Source organism: Argiope bruennichi, chromosome 10, assembly GCF_947563725.1.
Source record: "Argiope bruennichi chromosome 10, qqArgBrue1.1, whole genome shotgun sequence".
Classification (NCBI taxonomy): Eukaryota; Metazoa; Arthropoda; class Arachnida; order Araneae; family Araneidae; genus Argiope; species Argiope bruennichi.
Window position 1 is genome coordinate 3,579,566 of NC_079160.1, and position 20,922 is coordinate 3,600,487.

A 20,922-nucleotide genomic window follows, 5' to 3' on the forward strand; every position below is an offset into this window, starting at 1 on the left:
GTTTTTACTGTCAAACAATTCGGCGAAATCATGGACATGAAGTTATATCCAGACGATTTATCTGAAAACAAATATAACTAATATTCCCGGCGGAACAGCTTATTGCCTGAGGTGCCAAGTTAATAAATAAAACTATATATATATATATATATATATATTGCTAAATTGCTGAAATAAGAGAATAACCTAAAATAAACCATTCACATGCTGATTAAATTAAAAATGGGCCTAAATATGAAATTATATTCAGCTCTTCATAAAAGCCGGAGCCCAGTTTATAAAATAAAATAGGTGCAAAGTGTCGTTACTGTTCCGGCAGCTTTTGTCATTTCGGCCTTTCTTTTTTACTTAAAGACAGATTTCCGACAAGCGAGCTGTCGATGACCGCTGACCCGTAGAGGGGTAGAGAAAAGGTAAATAAGAAAATGTTATGAGCCCGGCTGTCAATATATATATTTTTTTAAGAATGAAAAGTTTATGAATTATAAAATATTAGAACAATAAAATGAACAAATATAATTATTCAGGTTCTTAGGTGTTCAATTTCGAACACTTAATATTTCTAAACACTGAAAGTCGTGAATATTTAATAACACAGCTCATTCGTGAGGTATAATAAATGAATAATAGCATGTTCATTTTCAGAAAATTATTAAAGATCATCTTACTGTATTTCGTTTTGGTTGTTTATCACAGTATCTAGCATCCACAAATGTGAGATGAAACTGAAACCTTCCAACTTTTTATGTGTAAGAGATGTGAATTTTTTTTTAAAAGTCTGATAAACATCCGTTTGGTTGAGTTCGTCAAGGGCAGTCGCGGAGCCCACGCGGGCTTTGTTGCTTTTGGCCGAGAGTGAATGGGCGGCTGTGTGTTCGCGAAGAGTGAGGATAAATGCTCGCTGCCTGTGCGGAAAAAAAAAGACGGCTTTGATGACGTCACACCTGCTCGCTATCAAAATAAAAAGGCTGTGCGAATCTGATGAAAAACAGATGCTTCCGCTTGTTCGGGGGGATTTACGTTTCGAAGATCTTTTCTCATTAAAACAGAATTGGCCCTCCTGTTCCTAAGGCCCCGGGGTCATTTGGAATGGGGCTCCCAATACATAAAACAAATTTTTCTTTAAAAAAAAGATAACATGCAAAATTAATTCTTAACTGAACAATAATCATAAACATAGCATATAAAATAAAACTTATATAACTTTTATTATAATTCTTTAACTTTCTTTATAATAACTATAGTCTAACTTTACTTCTATACTACTTCTATGACCATATTAAATACAATATAGTTATATAACTATATTATTCTATACTTCTATATTACTTCTATAACTATAGTGTAACTTAACTACTTTATAATAACTATAGTCTATAACTATTACTAAAATCTTTTATAACTAATTCGCGTTCAATGTTCATTTTAGAATGTATTCTTGATGGACTTCGTATTTAAAATTAATACAATGAACATCATTTTAATATTATTTTTTTCTTTTGTCTAACTATTATTAGGTGTGTGAATTAGTTTGGTTAAATTTTTTCATTTAGTAAAGATTTTTGATTTACTCAAAGAGATAACTTAGTTTCAACGACTCCTGCAAAGCTTGAACATATCTGCAGTTGACCAGCTTTAGGGACGCTATTGACTTGAAGTATTCTTTTCAACGTTTTCACTGGCGCGAATGGGCAATTGCCTGTCATTGATATGATATAGATTAACTCGGATTTTGTATATAACACCCACAGATTGGATTATTGAACAAATGCATTGGAATCTTCAAAAGATACAAAGATTGTTGTCAAACTCCAATGAGTCATATAAAAAAAGAGAAATGTAATGCAACAAAATGAATGTGTTGGTAAAAGTTATGCACAATCTCGTTTACTTGTCGGTATAATCCCCAGAAAAATTCAAGCATTAGTTATATGAGTGGAATATCTCTTCTTTGTCACCGCTGATGATGTGAGATGAGCTGGATCTTAAAGTTCCTTTAAAGCTCCTCATTAGACTGGAAGCTCTTTGAATTTTCTTTTAAGTAGAGAATGTGGATCAGGAAGAATGTGCAAACATTCACCCTCCGAAGTCGCAGTATTGGCATGCTGGTCGGCTAGCTCGCTGTCTGGGATTCCACCATCTTCCTTTCTTCCGAATCACTTGGATCGCTTCATTGAACAAGATTGTGGTAGTTTTGCGCTATTGTTTCTCGTCATGGAGAATGCGGCTTAGAGCCCTGTGATTTTAATGTCTTCCCTGGATTGAAGAATTGGCTATGGTGCCAAAATAATAATTCCAGATTAATGATGAGGAGCTTCAAGGAATGTTAAGACTTATTCGGCATGACTCGCGGCAATTCGAAGAGAGGAGAAGAAATCTGGTTCACTATAACAGATGAGTAAATTTTCGAAGTAATTATGTGAAAAAGTGACCATGATTTGCAGTCACGGAAAAAAAAAGAGTCAATCAGATTTATTTTGAAGTTGCTCATCCTATGTGAAAACTAAAAGTACCATTCTAAAGGTACTAATGAATATTAAAAAATGCAGCTCCTAAAATTTTGTAGGAGTTGTCTACATATTTAAAACTGTACTTTGAAATTTCCCTAAGGTAGCACTCTTTTTTCATATGAATACATTTCCCATGGAAAAAAAAAGAAAAAAAAAGAAGAAAATACTATGTACAAATTTTGGTCAAGATACCTCTGGAGATATTGGACGTTTTCTATTAAATAATTTTTTTCGTGTTTAAATGTGTAAAATTTAAATATTCTCTAAACATTGATAATAGTAGTCTTTTTTTGTCATATTTTTAAAGCATCTTTAAAGCTTCAATCCGCATAGTAAAATCGTTTGCTATTTCTATTCATTCAGTATTTAAATATTAAATAATTTGAAATTATCATTTAATTATTCATTATAAATACGGCAAATGAATGTTATGAAATGTGAGACTTGTGTTAGAAATATTGTGTTTTTAAATAAACATCGCAAAATTAAAACAAATGCAAATGGCCGTTTTGTTAGAAAATATCTGGTTTGCTATCTATAAATTATTAAGAGAAATAATTCGTCAGAATGTTCGTTAAAATTCTACAAAGTAATAACTACGAAATAAAATTTCTTTTTTTCCGGAATTTGTTATATTCTGACAGTGATACTATATGAGCTGACGAGTAAAAATTCTAGCTTATTACAAGGACTGTGACTCTCCTCCACATTTAAAAATAGCGACTGTTAATAAAATAATATGGAAACGGATTTTTTAAAAAAATTCTTAGATTTCATATTCTTTGTCGCTGATTTAAATATATTTTTATATTACAGTAATGCAGAAAACAATATCTGTTTCAATACTTGCTTGATTAGCAACATTTCAATACTCTATACAAAGCTGTCAATATTTTGAAATTTATGAATGCGCCCCTAACTGCATCATTTTAGAAGTAATGCACAAAATTCAATTTAATGGAAAAACTACCAGCAGAAATGAGTTGAAATTTTGCATGTCCCCATAAAATGAGTCTATCCTTCGATTTTTGACAGAATTTAAGTGTGTTGTCATTTAAAAATTTTTAAACGCTCATTTTGCAATTTTTTTCACATATATAAAGTACTTTTGCAAGCTGAATATGTACGGAAAAAATATAGAATACCTTATATCTTCATATGAAAAAGAGTTTAGGTCAGTAATTTTATAAACTTTTTGAAGATGTGAATGAAAGTTCAAAATTTAATTTTAACATTAGAAAATTTTGTTAGCCTATCATATCGAAACAAAGAGCCTTAAGTGAATGAGACATGGTTTAAGGAAATAACTTTTAAAGTAATTTTAAAATTTGATGAGAAAAATGGGTGTTAAAAATTGGAAATTTTGAAGTTTTCTCTTATTTCAATATACAGACAGCCCCTTACGAAATTTTTTCATTCAAAAATCCTTAAGAGTAAGTTAAACTCTTTCAAATCGCACCGTTTATTACGATTGTGAGATAAACATGTCAGAATACAGATGAGTGACTCCTTTTTTTCCGCGACTGTATATAACTTATAGTAGTAAACTCATACAGTCCTTTTTTTACGGTATATCGATGTTTGAAAGAAAAAAAAGAAAGAAAGAAAACTCAGCGGAAGTGATGTCCTCAAAATTTCCTCGCACATTCTTTACTGAGACAGATGAATTTGTGTTACCCTCCAACCGATTGAAACCAAAATTCGACTCGGAACAGTCACCAAATCAGATCTGATGTATGTGCCATTTTGAATCATCGCATTTGCATGTGCCTGACATTCGACCTTTTGTTAAATCTGTATACCAAATTTCATCCACCTAGTTCTCTCCATTTTATAGTTATCGTGTTAACTTATATTTTGACAAGCGGATACGCAGACTTCCTCTGAATGGATCTTTTTTCAAAATATGGTAAGCAGTTAATTGGATGTAAAGACCGTATTCACCCTTCTAACTCGGAATGTTTTTAAGTTGTCGTATCGGACAGACTAAGACAATGCCAAAAATGATTTTCGAATTCTAGGAGGTCTAAAACATGTCAAAATCCACAATATTTACACAATTTTATATTACAATATTTTTTTACACTTCGTACGGGAGAAAGTAAAAACAAAAGACGAACAGCCGAATGGAAAAAGGATGAATGTATTTCCCTCAAAATTATCTCAGAATGAATTATTCTTTCAGAAACTGAAGCGCGCATCCATCAAGTCTTGTTTTGGCAAAATGATGTAATATGATTTGAAAATTATTCCAGTTCCGTTTTCATTTAGTTTACTTTATTTAACTTAACATGTTAGATATTTGTGAAGAAATTTTGTAATCGGATTTTTCATTCAATTTTTGACACATTAGTTTCTGTTTATTCTTATGTTATTGACGATACGTTCAGATTTTAATGATCAGTTAACTAACTTATTGAATGAAAGTTTAATTCAGTACGAGGAACGCAACTTGTATTGAATTTAAGAAAAAAGCTGATATCAAAATTTTATAAAATTAATAACAATAATAACAATCAAAGATTAAAAATAGAAAATAGTTAAATTTAAAATAAAACAACATCTTTTATATTAAATAAAATTTGTTTTTATTAAATTTATTATTGTCCTTTACGTACGCTAATTTAATGAAGGAAATATATTACATAATAATTAACAGTACAAATGATTTACTCTTTTGCTTTTTGACATATAAGAGGGGGATATTAACTGGGGCTGCCATCTGCTGTCTTTATTATGTACTAGAAAAAGCACTTTTGCTGATAGTTTAACAAAATGTCATTCGAAAATGAAAGGTAAAAAAGACCTAAAAGAGTTGGTTTCGAAGAAAAGAAGCGTGTTTCTTTAATTCTTCGGGAACTCATAAATAAAAGGTTGGAAAATATATTGGAATCGTGGAAAATATAATGAAAATAATTCGACGAGGCTTCATTTTTTTACCTAAATCCTAAATATTGAATGGCTAAAAATCTCTTAAGTAAAATTCTTGATACATATCTGGATTTTTATTTATTGCAGTGCCTTTCTTTTTAGACTGTATCTCATAAAGTGAAAATTTCTGCAAACATTTCGTATTCATTCATGATTTTTTCTTTATCTAGGAGAAGTGCAAAATGATTCGATTCAATTTAGGGTTCCTTCTGTGTGCAGTGGCTCTCCTTTCAATTGTGCTTGCAAAAGAGCTGCCACAGGTAAGATTTTTTCAGTTGCTGAAATGGAAGCAGAAAAATTATATTTTTATTTTAGCACTAAATTCGCTTGAGTTTTATTATTTCAATATAAGACTATGAATCTTCATTCTTTCAGTATGGGTTTTCATTAACAGTCTATTAATTTCCCTTTCTCATTACAAAATTTCGTTTATTATTTACTGTACTTTTTTAAACATGATTATTTTTTTTAAATGGCTGTTATCGAGTTGTTAATTTTACACAAGAAATCAGATAACCTAAATCTCACAATTAATGACATCAACATTTAATGCATTCAAATCTTAAGCCATTTAATAGATAATTCATTCTATGAAGTACTATCACTTTTGGCTACCCACTGTTCGCCGCGAATGTTCGTTGTATTTACTTTCAGTTAAATCTCTTATGCACAATCAAATATTTTAAGCATAAAATTGTGATAAAAATTAAACCAGTCTAGTTTAATTGCTTAAAATCCTAATAAATTCAATGGTGCTTAAGAACGTGATTATCTGGTTCATATAATTTGAGCAGTGCTATAAAATTACTTTATTATTTGGCATTTAATTACAGAAATATTTAACAGATTTCTTCTTCCTTAGCTTTCAACAGTAGAAGAAAATCGCGCGATCAAATATTTGCAGAAATGATGAAAACTATTTGAATTTCAAAATTAAATAAAAAAAAAAATAATAAATCGGGAATACTTTGCAGTATTATTAAAATGAATCATCATTGAAAATGGAATATGCATGTTTTATTTTTAAGATGATGCAAAAACCGTTTGTATGCTGTAATGTTTTCGTGAATAACTTAGAAAATGCACAAATTCGGTTGATTCGTAATTAATTATAATTCTAATCCGATTTTTTTAATTAAAAAAATCGCCCCGAAATACACATTCCCATCTTCCAAAGTATATTTGTGCCAAATTGGTAGCTCAAGATCTAGCGGTCTGTTTTGAAGAGCGTCAAGAAACAGAGAAGATATACACACATTCATACTTATTATAAGTAAAGATTCCTATCTAGATTTTTTTATGTATATTTTTATTTTAATGCTTTGGCACTTGTGTATCAATTCACAAAGGCTTAAAATTCTTTCTAAAGATATATATTTCCACTACTTTAGAGAAAAAATTATTAAATGTCGAGAAAAAGTATAGCATGTCATAACATATCAGAATTTGATTGCACTTCATCCGTTAGTTAGACACTCATAATATTGAGATAAGTAAATTACATAATTGAGTGTTATTAATAAGTAGATTAATAACACTCAAATAATTCTACTTTTACTGATGTAAATCAAAGTTTATTATATATTTATTTAATATATTCTTTTTGATTCAAAACCCAATTTAGAAAACCCTCCCATTTATAATTTTAATCCAAATGCCACATAATTTTATAATTTTTAATAATGGCCGATATTATTAATTGCTATTAAAATATAAACTTAGAATCCGTGTTAAAGAATACTGGTTATATTTAGAAATATTATTTAACTTATGTAGATTATTTTCTTTGCATTAAAAAGTTATTAATTTTTTATGTCATTTCAAATTATTATTATTTAATCAGAAAGGGACAAGAGATTCAAAATTATCTTATTATAGCATTGCTAATTTTGATCACAAATTATGTATATAAAAGAAAAAATTCAAAACTTGAAAGATGTAGAATTGCTGCTATCTGAAGAAAGGTTATTTTGAGTTAGCTAAAAACAGTTATTAATTTTAACATGTAGTGGAGGAAAAGCGAATCTCATCGTCCAACATCAATCGAAAAGAAACTCGACCCTTAAAATGTTAGTCGAACATAGAATAAGTCAAATTCGGAGGATGATTTCAGCTAGCATTGGGGAAAAAACATAGTTCTGGCTTAGATTTAGTGTTAAGTTTATTCATAGCCCGTTTCTTTTGCGACGTAAAGAATAGTGGCCGGTTTCTTTCCTCTCAAAAACGTAGCAGAACTATGATGATTTAGTGGCTTAGCAGAGGGAAATGTCTCTCAAGGCAGACTAGTCATTTTTCGCCTTCTTTCATAAACATTGGCTTAACAAAGATAAATGGTACCTAATTCATGGTACTAGTTTCTCGCCCTTTGACTTCAGAAAATAGCAAATCACACTGAAGTTTTGTCTCCTTGGTCCCTCTAAAATCGGCTCTGGATCCTGTATGCCCCCCCCTGCTCCCCCCGATTGCTGTGCCATTTTGGTGATTGTTTTACTTCGACTTGATGGATCGGACCAGTAGACCAGGTTCAGTTTCCTTCGGCTTTGCGCCTGGCTTCATTTACATTTCCGATACCTATCCGTACCAATAATAAAAGGTGAAGAAATGGGCCCACTCTAATCCATTAACCGTTTTCTTTTTTAAACGAATGTACGAGAGCAATAAGAAGACTTCAAAGATAAATGAACCGATCTGTTTGGTTAATAACCCAATTCTAATGTGTTTCAATATTCCCAATAAGAATTTCTTGATGAAATCTACCTATTCAGATCTCAGAATAAGTAAGTGAAAGTTTCAACGCATTCAAAATTTTAAACTTGCCGACGAATTAGGGAGTGGCGTCCTGAAAGTAATTTGTAACTACTTCACAAGCAATTTTTCTTTTCCCGTTTGACAAACCTGTTTCAAATGAACGAGGCGTGAAGACTGTTTTACAGAATGTTTCGCCTTATCTACAACTTCCTGTCCTATGAACATCAGTTTTTAATCCTTTTAACATGATCGAATCTTGTGAACAACTCAGGGTGGGGTGTCTATCTTTGCGAAGTTAAATGCAAAACAACAACTAAATACTAATTTTAAATACTAAAAAATATTATTTTTTGTATGAAATTTTTATCAAACAACTTAATTAAGATGAATTCTATTTAGATTTCGATTCATTCTTCCATATATAATAAAGTTTTTAAATAGTATTTTTGAACTTGTAACGGAATAAATTGACTAATAAAAAGTTGGAGAATGACATGGAAATCTTAGTTCTGTCGATTTAATAATTTATATTTAAAGTTGTCAAATTAGTAAATCAACAGTTAGAAAATCTTCATTTCACCGTTGATACAGAATTCGTTTAAGATTTTTTTACATTTCACTTCTTAGATAGTCATTTCAATGAAATAATTTTTCAACATTTCAGTTAAATTGTTAATGAAATATCTGAAATTCTTGTCAATAGCAGAGGATCACATTAATCCACAAAAACCATTTTTATATCACTTTAAGATTTAAAAAAAAATTGCTATGAATATCAATATAATTTATGCTCAATTTATCCTTTTTTTTTTGTAATTTTTAAGTAATAGCTGATAAAATAATTTTTCAACCTTCATTTCCTACTAACATGTTCAATGTTTAATTATGGAATTAGTTTTTTTATTATGATCTAATAGAGCTCAAAATATAAGTACAGTTATATATAAGTATTTTATAAATATAAGTATTTTTTTGGGGGAATTATCTCACATTTTGAATTATATTTATATAATTTTATGAACTTCATTTAAAGCGGCTTGAAATAGTATTGACAAACGCAGAAATAAAATAAATAAGAATTATTAAATGGAGGACTGTTGAACACAATTGCTGAGCTACAATCAAGCTTGCGTACCGAAGGCGAAAGATTATCCATTTGCTATATTTTGGATGAGAGGTTCGAATTCTCCATATTTCTTTTTTTTATTCCAATAGGGGAGTGAAGAGAAAGATCAACTGGACCTCATTGCAGAGGACGAAAGTCTAAATGAAATCGATGAGAAGGACGCGTCGAATGAAGTAGCGGGAGGCTACGTACCAGGTACGAAACAATTACTTGATTGTCTTTAATGAGGCTACATAGAAACATTCAGATGGAATGAAATATCTTGTCACATAATTAAATTGAATAATTATTATATTTTAAGAGTTTGCGTAATGCGTTTATCTATTTTCGCTCATGCAGGTGGGAATGCTGCAAATAAATATATTGACTCAGCCTTCGTATGCCTATAACGAAGTATTACGTACATTTAATTATATATCATATTTACAATAAAAAGAATGTGTTTGAAAAAATGTAGAGATTAAATAAAAATGTTTTATCTAATCTTTTTTTTATCAGTTTTAGGAAGGTTTTTTAAAAAATGTAGAAGCAATGGTCTGAGAAAGCCTTTCTCTCGTACTCTTTAATAAAAACGCTATCCCAGACAATGCCTTGTACGGCACTGACGTACAATAGTCAAGAAATATTTACCTTTAGAGAGATTTGAGCACTTTTACTGAATCTATTCTGTGATCCTTGGCAAATTTTTTGACGATTCAATCTTGGCAGGCGATTAATAGTATCCGAAAATAGAATTTCTTTTTTAGACAGATTTTTCCCAACCGACTGAAACAAAAGTTTGACTCAGAAGTACGATTGAATCATAGAATCACATATCAAATTTTATATATTGAAGCTGAATCTTAGTTATTTATTGACAGTTTATTCTTGAAAATTTTTAATTTGTTTTATACATTTGATCAGTAGATCACCGGGATTTGTAGTCTATGATAGAGGTAACATTTCAAAGCGGACTATCAAAGCATGTTGTTGTAAAATCGACAGCAGCCTGTGGTAGTATTTTAGCTGGACAGAAATCGAGTAATGATGGAAAGAGGCTGGACGGTCAGCTTAGCAACGAGAGCATAGTTTAAGTCGTGCATAAATGTTTGCATTTCCACCAAAATAAACAGAGATAAAATGTAATTTCCTCTATCGCTATGAAAAGCAATACTAAATAGAATTTATTTAATACGTTATCTTATTTAAATAAACAAATGTATCTTTTAAAAAGAAATAACCAGCGGAAGTGGTGTTCTCAAAACTTCCTCGCATACTCTCTAATAAAAGTGAATTTGTCTTTAAAGCGAGTTTTTTTTTCCCCAACTGATGGACTCCAAATGAATCAAAAAATTACATACCAAATTGAATAGATTTAAGTCAATGCGTTTTTGAGCTATCGCGTCTACATGCTTCTGAAAGTACAGCCAGACAGATATTCAACACTTCGTTGGATTTGGCTCAAAATTTGAAAGGTGCCAATGCTATAGATGTTAAGTCTGTATATCGAATTTTATCTATCTAGTTGTCTTCGCTTTTGCAGTTATCGTGTTAACTTCTATTCGAACAGTCGGACAGGCAGACTTCCTTTGGACGGATTTTGCTCAAATGCAACTCCGAAATGAAAAGAGTTTGAAAGATGAAATTTTATACATGATCCTTAAGCTGACATTTTTTATTGTTTCTTCTTTCCAGAAAAAGCATCTATCTGTTCGCTCATGAGAACGACAACTCAAAAATAAAAAGGTGTTGAAAAGGAACAATAATAGCATATGCTTTATGATTAGAACTGTAGCTCTACATCAGATTTTGCAGAGCTTTTGGTTGATTCCCTTTCGGTCTGTTTGTTCTTGTGAATGTACACTCTGTAACTGGGAACTCTTTCTATGTTAACGTTCGTGGCTCAGAAATTCCTCTTATTACTTATTGCTGAATGGCAAAAGTAAAATGTGAATAAATTATTACATGAATGTTTAAAACGGCATACTTCATTGAATGATTTTATAGTTGTGCTTGATTCAATGTTTCACTAATGAATGGAGCTGCAAGATATTATTAAGCATGCTTTGGAGAGAATTGGCATTCTATTAAGTTAGAGAAAACTAGATATAGGTGTCAAACAAAAATTTCTGAAGACATGTCTGTGGCCGCGCTTCAAAGTTGGACGAAAATGAGATACTGCATTATCGTTAGATAAATCTATATTTTCACATAGCTACTACCTTATTAGTGAAATGCTTCTGAACGTAAAATGTAATAATTTTCCATGCTTTCAGCGTCTCCATTATTTTATAGGAAAGTTGTTGCTTTGTTGAATGCATTATTTCCTCCTCTCTTGACCAAATTTCCTCCACAACGTTTCGTTGTGATATAGCAAAAAGGTCTATACATTCTTCGGTAGTTCTAGCTATATTTTCCACCCACTCAATGATGTCATTCGATCCTCCTCTAGCCCCATTCCTTTCACCAGAAACATAATCTTGTCGGTGTATGCTCCATAGGGACTTGATTAACCCCTCATAGTTGCGTTCGACAACTCTCTCCGATCAAAACTTCTGTATAGATATAATGGTTCTTTTCAAACAAGTCTTCAACACAGAAGGATGCAAGCCAATCCGGCATATGACGTCACAATGTTTCCTCGCCACTCGCTCTACAGAACATTGTTCGTTAAGCGAGTCATTTTTTTTTTTTTTTCATCTTGTTTTGGTCGTAATGTGAATCGCTCGTTATGCGATGTTCTCGTTCAGCGAGGCCTAATTTAAAAGCCATATCTTATTAAATGTTTTCAATGAATAATGCAACTTTAGCGGTCAAATGAATTATTAATTGATTTTTGCATTTACTTAAAGATACTTACGCAGCAAGTTAGTGCTGCAAAGAAGGTTGCCGCTCTTAACAAATATTTCGAAGAAACAAAAATTTGGATGATTCGATTTCTTATCTCGGATTTCAAAGTATGCTAATCTGTTCATTCATTATTAATGAATCAAATTAATTAACGAATAAGAGTCATTGAGTTGAAATGGATTTTTTTTTCTTAAATATGTCACAACTGTAAAAACATTTTATTATAATCAAAATCAAACAAACAAACAAAACAAAACAAAAAAAAAAAAAGTTGCTTAAAAGCGACCTTCGCAAAATGAGACGAATTTGATACTTCGCAAGGAAACAGAGAAAACGCGACAAGGACATGAGACGCTGTCCTATGAATGCAGGCATTGAAAGCTGTGCTGGCACGTCATGTTTTAAACGAATTCCTCCTCGCCTCTGTAGCAAAAAAGAGACGAATAAAACTCTTTAATTATTATCTGATGTCAGGCGAGTCCTCCTTCGCGTAATTCATATACTTTCCTTCCGGAAAAGCCTATTTATGAGCTAAGGAACAGAAGATTTCAGTTTTTGGGTTGACAAATAAATTAAATTTGGAACATCGCGCTCAGACGGTGAAAGAAACTGATGAAATTGAGCGCCTCGGCGATGGCTTCTGATTTCATCTGTAGTGGACATCTTAACTTTCAATGCACCAGAAAAGTCGCCGACGACAAGAGCGACACTATTTCCATGACAAGAGTGAAAAACATTCCGATACCCCCCCCCTCCCCCGCAACCTTGCACCTTCTTTTAAGGGGAAGGATGCTATTAGACAGCTTTCCGAATTACTTATTTAGGGTGATGAAATTTTTTAAACTTGTGCATTAAAATATAAATACATCACATATCAATAAAAAAAATTCTTAAAGCAAAATACATTATTTTTTATTAAAAAAAGAAGTTTAATTTTTAAAAATTTTAAGTCTTTCAGGCGATTCTATTTTTATTTTTTTTTATTATTATTTTTACCTTATTTTTCTATATAAATTTATTTGATACAAAACTGGATATAATTTTGTAATTCCAATTAAAAGTTGATTTTTTTGAGAACTATTTTATGTTTACAAACTGAATTTTCATAAGAATTGTATGTTTTCCTAACCTAAAATTAACTTTATCTACCCAAGAGAACTTGAAGCATAAAATGCATGCACAATTTTCTTTCAAAGTTTAACCAAAATTTTGATTACCATTTTATTTGATTTCTCAAAAATTAAAGACACCTGGCATATTTCATAGATATTTAAATATAATTAGAACATATTAATATTAGAATATATTAACATATTAAATCTAATTAGAACAGCGTTTTGACATTAAAATGTATTTGTTTTTCTCCATTCCCTTCAAATTGTTATTTTATTGAACAATAAATTATATACTGTTATTTTAACTGAATATAAACTTAATATTTTGGCGATTTTTTTATATCTTTATCCATTGTCATTTATTTCAAAGTCCACTATCCCTTTAAGATTCAAGGATGGACGTTTATATTTTTCAAAACAGAAAATTCTCTACATATGTTTTCGATTTACAATTCGTTTTCGTACAAATTTTCCTTTTTTTTAAATTCCTCTCGTCAGACCATTTTATTTTTCTGTTGTCAATATCCCTTTTCGTCAATTGACTCAAAGTAATGAATAGGTGAATAGAAGTTTCTGTCGACATCTGACATTGCATAGCATACTCAGTTTCTGTTAAATCAAATTAAAATATTAATTAAAAATTAAAATCTGTTTATAGTGTTAATAATAAAAATGGTATGAAATAGTATTAGAAATTAAATATAAATGATATTAAGGATAAAAATATTTTTTACACGAAAAAAATTTCCATTTGCCTTTTTTATATTTTCTATAGTCATCATGGATTCGCACCTTGATTTTTGTTTTGCAAAGTGAAACTATACTAATCATACTACTTATATATTCAGTTGCTGACTTTAACATTGATTTTGTATCACTGTAGCGAAAATTATATACAAATAATAAAAAAGGATTTCTTACTCACTTCAAACATCACATACAAAGAACAGGGTGTCCCACAAGGTATGCAGCTTCTAATTTTTATAGTTTCGTATAGAACACGTTCAAAGGAGTATTTTGATATATAATATGTTGGGTCCCCGAATATAGCGTCATAATCTAATTAGACGAAAAACGTTCATTATGAATCCGACAAATTTGTATTCCAAATTACGATGCATAAGACGATTGTCCAGCGTGGAAGCTTCTCTGGGTGGTTATGCAAATTCGTGGCAAACCAATGAGAGGAAAAGCGGGTCTGCAAGTGAATATGCAAATTCCTGCAGCGGCATATAAGGCTAGAAAACAGGTTTGATTAGAATGAGTCGCGCGTTATTCGCTAAAAAATTTCTGTGTAATGCGCGTATTCGTTGTGAGTCTGAAAGGAGCAAATATTCGATTGAACGTGTTTTCATAATGCTGACTTATCATGAATTGCAATCATATCACAGTGTGGGGAAACAATTCTGCAATTCACCACAACATAAACGGCACGACGATCAAAAGAACGTACTAACGATTTAAGGAAACCGGCACTGCGTTGGACATTGTGCTATCGAAGAGATGCGTGCAAGAACAGAACCTAATGTTCAGAAAGTGAAAGTTTTTGAATGACATCCCTTCTTGCATGGCATAGACAAGATAAGCGATTAGTGGTTTGCACAAGATAGTGCTAGACTTCACCGCACTTCGATTTCTTAACTGAATATTTTCACGATTGAGTTAGATTTCATTACAAAACAAATAATGGTAAAGAATGGCCACCTTCCTCCCCGAATTTTAACCTCTGCGACTTTTTCTTATGGGGATGTTTGAAAGACACAGTGTATCTCATGCAGCCCTCAACATTGGATGACTGACATCCCTTCTTGCATGGCATAGACAAGATAAGCGATTAGTGGTTTGCACAAGATAGTGCTAGACTTCACCGCACTTCGATTTCTTAACTGAATATTTTCACGATTGAGTTAGATTTCATTACAAAACAAATAATGGTAAAGAATGGCCACCTTCCTCCCCGAATTTTAACCTCTGCGACTTTTTCTTATGGGGATGTTTGAAAGACACAGTGTATCTCATGCAGCCCTCAACATTGGATGACTGACATCCCTTCTTGCATGGCATAGACAAGATAAGCGATTAGTGGTTTGCACAAGATAGTGCTGGACTTCACCGCACTTCGATTTCTTAACTGAATATTTTCACGATTGAGTTAGATTTCATTACAAAACAAATAATGGTAAAGAATGGCCACCTTCATCCCCGAATTTTAACCTCTGCGACTTTTTCTTATGGGGATGTTTGAAAGACACAGTGTATCTCATGCAGCCCTCAACATTGGATGACTGACATCCCTTCTTGCATGGCATAGACAAGATAAGCGATTAGTGGTTTGCACAAGATAGTGCTGGACTTCACCGCACTTCGATTTCTTAACTGAATATTTTCATGATTGAGTTAGATTTCATTACAAAACAAATAATGGTAAAGAATGGCCACCTTCATCCCCGAATTTTAACCTCTGCGACTTTTTCTTATGGGGATGTTTGAAAGACACAGTGTATCTCATGCAGCCCTCAACATTGGATGACTGACATCCCTTCTTGCATGGCATAGACAAGATAAGCGATTAGTGGTTTGCACAAGATAGTGCTGGACTTCACCGCACTTCGATTTCTTAACTGAATATTTTCACGATTGAGTTAGATTTCATTACAAAACAAATAATGGTAAAGAATGGCCACCTTCATCCCCGAATTTTAACCTCTGCGACTTTTTCTTATGGGGATGTTTGAAAGACACAGTGTATCTCATGCAGCCCTCAACATTGGATGACTGACATCCCTTCTTGCATGGCATAGACAAGATAAGCGATTAGTGGTTTGCACAAGATAGTGCTAGACTTCACCGCACTTCGATTTCTTAACTGAATATTTTCACGATTGAGTTAGATTTCATTACAAAACAAATAATGGTAAAGAATGGCCACCTTCCTCCCCGAATTTTAACCTCTGCGACTTTTTCTTATGGGGATGTTTGAAAGACACAGTGTATCTCATGCAGCCCTCAACATTGGATGACTGACATCCCTTCTTGCATGGCATAGACAAGATAAGCGATTAGTGGTTTGCACAAGATAGTGCTAGACTTCACCGCACTTCGATTTCTTAACTGAATATTTTCATGATTGAGTTAGATTTCATTACAAAACAAATAATGGTAAAGAATGGCCACCTTCATCCCCGAATTTTAACCTCTGCGACTTTTTCTTATGGGGATGTTTGAAAGACACAGTGTATCTCATGCAGCCCTCAACATTGGATGACTGACATCCCTTCTTGCATGGCATAGACAAGATAAGCGATTAGTGGTTTGCACAAGATAGTGCTAGACTTCACCGCACTTCGATTTCTTAACTGAATATTTTCACGATTGAGTTAGATTTCATTACAAAACAAATAATGGTAAAGAATGGCCACCTTCCTCCCCGAATTTTAACCTCTGCGACTTTTTCTTATGGGGATGTTTGAAAGACACAGTGTATCTCATGCAGCCCTCAACATTGGATGACTGACATCCCTTCTTGCATGGCATAGACAAGATAAGCGATTAGTGGTTTGCACAAGATAGTGCTAGACTTCACCGCACTTCGATTTCTTAACTGAATATTTTCACGATTGAGTTAGATTTCATTACAAAACAAATAATGGTAAAGAATGGCCACCTTCCTCCCCGAATTTTAACCTCTGCGACTTTTTCTTATGGGGATGTTTGAAAGACACAGTGTATCTCATGCAGCCCTCAACATTGGATGACTGACATCCCTTCTTGCATGGCATAGACAAGATAAGCGATTAGTGGTTTGCACAAGATAGTGCTAGACTTCACCGCACTTCGATTTCTTAACTGAATATTTTCATGATTGAGTTAGATTTCATTACAAAACAAATAATGGTAAAGAATGGCCACCTTCATCCCCGAATTTTAACCTCTGCGACTTTTTCTTATGGGGATGTTTGAAAGACACAGTGTATCTCATGCAGCCCTCAACATTGGATGACTGACATCCCTTCTTGCATGGCATAGACAAGATAAGCGATTAGTGGTTTGCACAAGATAGTGCTAGACTTCACCGCACTTCGATTTCTTAACTGAATATTTTCACGATTGAGTTAGATTTCATTACAAAACAAATAATGGTAAAGAATGGCCACCTTCCTCCCCGAATTTTAACCTCTGCGACTTTTTCTTATGGGGATGTTTGAAAGACACAGTGTATCTCATGCAGCCCTCAACATTGGATGACTGACATCCCTTCTTGCATGGCATAGACAAGATAAGCGATTAGTGGTTTGCACAAGATAGTGCTGGACTTCACCGCACTTCGATTTCTTAACTGAATATTTTCACGATTGAGTTAGATTTCATTACAAAACAAATAATGGTAAAGAATGGCCACCTTCATCCCCGAATTTTAACCTCTGCGACTTTTTCTTATGGGGATGTTTGAAAGACACAGTGTATCTCATGCAGCCCTCAACATTGGATGACTGACATCCCTTCTTGCATGGCATAGACAAGATAAGCGATTAGTGGTTTGCACAAGATAGTGCTGGACTTCACCGCACTTCGATTTCTTAACTGAATATTTTCATGATTGAGTTAGATTTCATTACAAAACAAATAATGGTAAAGAATGGCCACCTTCATCCCCGAATTTTAACCTCTGCGACTTTTTCTTATGGGGATGTTTGAAAGACACAGTGTATCTCATGCAGCCCTCAACATTGGATGACTGACATCCCTTCTTGCATGGCATAGACAAGATAAGCGATTAGTGGTTTGCACAAGATAGTGCTGGACTTCACCGCACTTCGATTTCTTAACTGAATATTTTCACGATTGAGTTAGATTTCATTACAAAACAAATAATGGTAAAGAATGGCCACCTTCATCCCCGAATTTTAACCTCTGCGACTTTTTCTTATGGGGATGTTTGAAAGACACAGTGTATCTCATGCAGCCCTCAACATTGGATGACTGACATCCCTTCTTGCATGGCATAGACAAGATAAGCGATTAGTGGTTTGCACAAGATAGTGCTGGACTTCACCGCACTTCGATTTCTTAACTGAATATTTTCACGATTGAGTTAGATTTCATTACAAAACAAATAATGGTAAAGAATGGCCACCTTCATCCCCGAATTTTAACCTCTGCGACTTTTTCTTATGGGGATGTTTGAAAGACACAGTGTATCTCATGCAGCCCTCAACATTGGATGACTGACATCCCTTCTTGCATGGCATAGACAAGATAAGCGATTAGTGGTTTGCACAAGATAGTGCTGGACTTCACCGCACTTCGATTTCTTAACTGAATATTTTCATGATTGAGTTAGATTTCATTAAAAAACAAATAATGGTAAAGAATGGCCACCTTCCTCCCCGAATTTTAACCTCTGCGACTTTTTCTTATGGAGATGTTTGAAAGACACAGTGTATCTCATGCAGCCCTCAACATTGGATGACTGACATCCCTTCTTGCATGGCATAGACAAGATAAGCGATTAGTGGTTTGCACAAGATAGTGCTGGACTTCACCGCACTTCGATTTCTTAACTGAATATTTTCATGATTGAGTTAGATTTCATTACAAAACAAATAATGGTAAAGAATGGCCACCTTCCTCCCCGAATTTTAACCTGTGCGACTTTTTCTTATGGGGATGTTTGAAAGACACAGTGTATCTCATGCAGCCCTCAACATTGGATGACTGACATCCCTTCTTGCATGGCATAGACAAGATAAGCGATTAGTGGTTTGCACAAGATAGTGCTGGACTTCACCGCACTTCGATTTCTTAACTGAATATTTTCATGATTGAGTTAGATTTCATTACAAAACAAATAATGGTAAAGAATGGCCACCTTCCTCCCCGAATTTTAACCTCTGCGACTTTTTCTTATGGGGATGTTTGAAAGACACAGTGTATCTCATGCAGCCCTCAACATTGGATGACTGACATCCCTTCTTGCATGGCATAGACAAGATAAGCGATTAGTGGTTTGCACAAGATAGTGCTGGACTTCACCGCACTTCGATTTCTTAACTGAATATTTTCATGATTGAGTTAGATTTCATTACAAAACAAATAATGGTAAAGAATGGCCACCTTCCTCCCCGAATTTTAACCTGTGCGACTTTTTCTTATGGGGATGTTTGAAAGACACAGTGTATCTCATGCAGCCCTCAACATTGGATGACTGAAAAACAGCAAATGAAACCGAGGTCAAGGAAATTCGAACAGATGTTTTGCAGAAAACATTTGAGAACTTCGATTCCAAACTTCGCCATTTTATTTATTCGAATGGAAGACATATCGAAAATCTATTTTTTTGAATGTTCTCAATAAACATTTATTTTCATTTGGTTTTGTTCTCATTTCTTGAAGTTTTCATGACGCAAGCTTCACACCTTCATTAGACTATGACGCTATATTCTGGGACTCCACTCGTTGTATATCAAAACAATCGTCTTGACGTGTTCTAACCGAATCTGCAAAAATTAGACGTTGCATATCTTGTGGGGCACCCTGTAGTTTTGCCCTTGTAAATATGTTATCATCAGTAGACTCTTGTGACTATTTTGTATAAACTCTTCACTGAGTTTTTAATTTCAACAATCCAACAAAAGCGTATATCGCATTTTTTTTTGGTAAAAAGGAGAGGTTAATATGTAAAAGTGTAGCATAAGTGAACTAATAATGACGATTATCTGAGGTCATTTCGAATTCGTGTGTGAAATTAGATCTTATTCTGTTCTGTTGCAGACCCTTGTCTCAAGGTTCGTTGTGGAGCTGGAAGGATTTGCGAAGTGAATGACAAAGGCGAAGGTCAGTGCGTCTGCATACCGGAATGCCCCCAAGAGACCGATGACCGAAGGAGGGTAGGCACATAACTTTTGCTGTCAGTTCTGTAATTTAAGCGTCTTTTTCCTTTCGTTTTGTGAATATCTATCACCGCTCAAAATATAGAGTTAACTTAAATTGTAAATATAAATGAAAATAAGAGATACATAATTTTTTTATTATATTTAAACATAAATTTCTTGATGGTATCATTCAGTTAGGGAACAGTTTATTCCAAAATGGCATGCTTATAACAAGTATTTTTATATATTAGAATATGACGGTATTTTTAGAAATATTAACGAAAATTAAAGGTTAAAGAGAGCAACAAAAAATAAACACTATCCGGAAACCAAAACGAAATCGAAAACAAATCAATTGTGAATATAGATATATTGTATCAAGATTCATCGTGAACGATGATTCATGATCATGATACCGATAAATCGATATTTTTAGAAAACCGATACCAAAAAATCGATATTTTTTTCTCTATAAATTGAAACAGCCCTTGCATCTTTGACAACTGATTTTTTCCCTTTGGAATTGACTACCCCAAAGTTAATGAATTGTTAATATTGTTTCTGCCCTGCGAAACATCGACAGAGGACGAGAATTATATTGCTTGAAGTGACAAGAAAAAAAAGACTGCCATATGGTTGCAAAGTAAGCTTTATTTGGTCAAAAGAATTTTGTTTTTATTTTCCTTTTCCCAGAGAGTGCACCACAAAAATCAATGTCTAAGTCAATCCTACTGCATTACGTAATGTAATCCATACGAAAATTCTTGTCTCCAGTGTTTTTCAAAATTGTT

At 33.1% G+C, this 20,922-nt stretch overlaps 1 protein-coding gene across 1 annotated transcript in view; it reads left to right on the top strand.

Annotated features, from left to right (window-relative positions):
• LOC129988301 (SPARC-like) overlaps nt 1-20,922 on the top strand; it is a 35,941-nt gene that overhangs the window by 9,684 nt on the left and 5,335 nt on the right. Inside the window, exons 2-4 of the mRNA XM_056096494.1 lie at nt 5,612-5,701; nt 9,405-9,510; nt 20,031-20,146. Coding sequence (XP_055952469.1) covers nt 5,624-5,701; nt 9,405-9,510; nt 20,031-20,146 — 300 coding nt within the window. The 5' untranslated portion in view covers nt 5,612-5,623. The remainder of the gene's footprint in view (nt 1-5,611; nt 5,702-9,404; nt 9,511-20,030; nt 20,147-20,922) is intronic.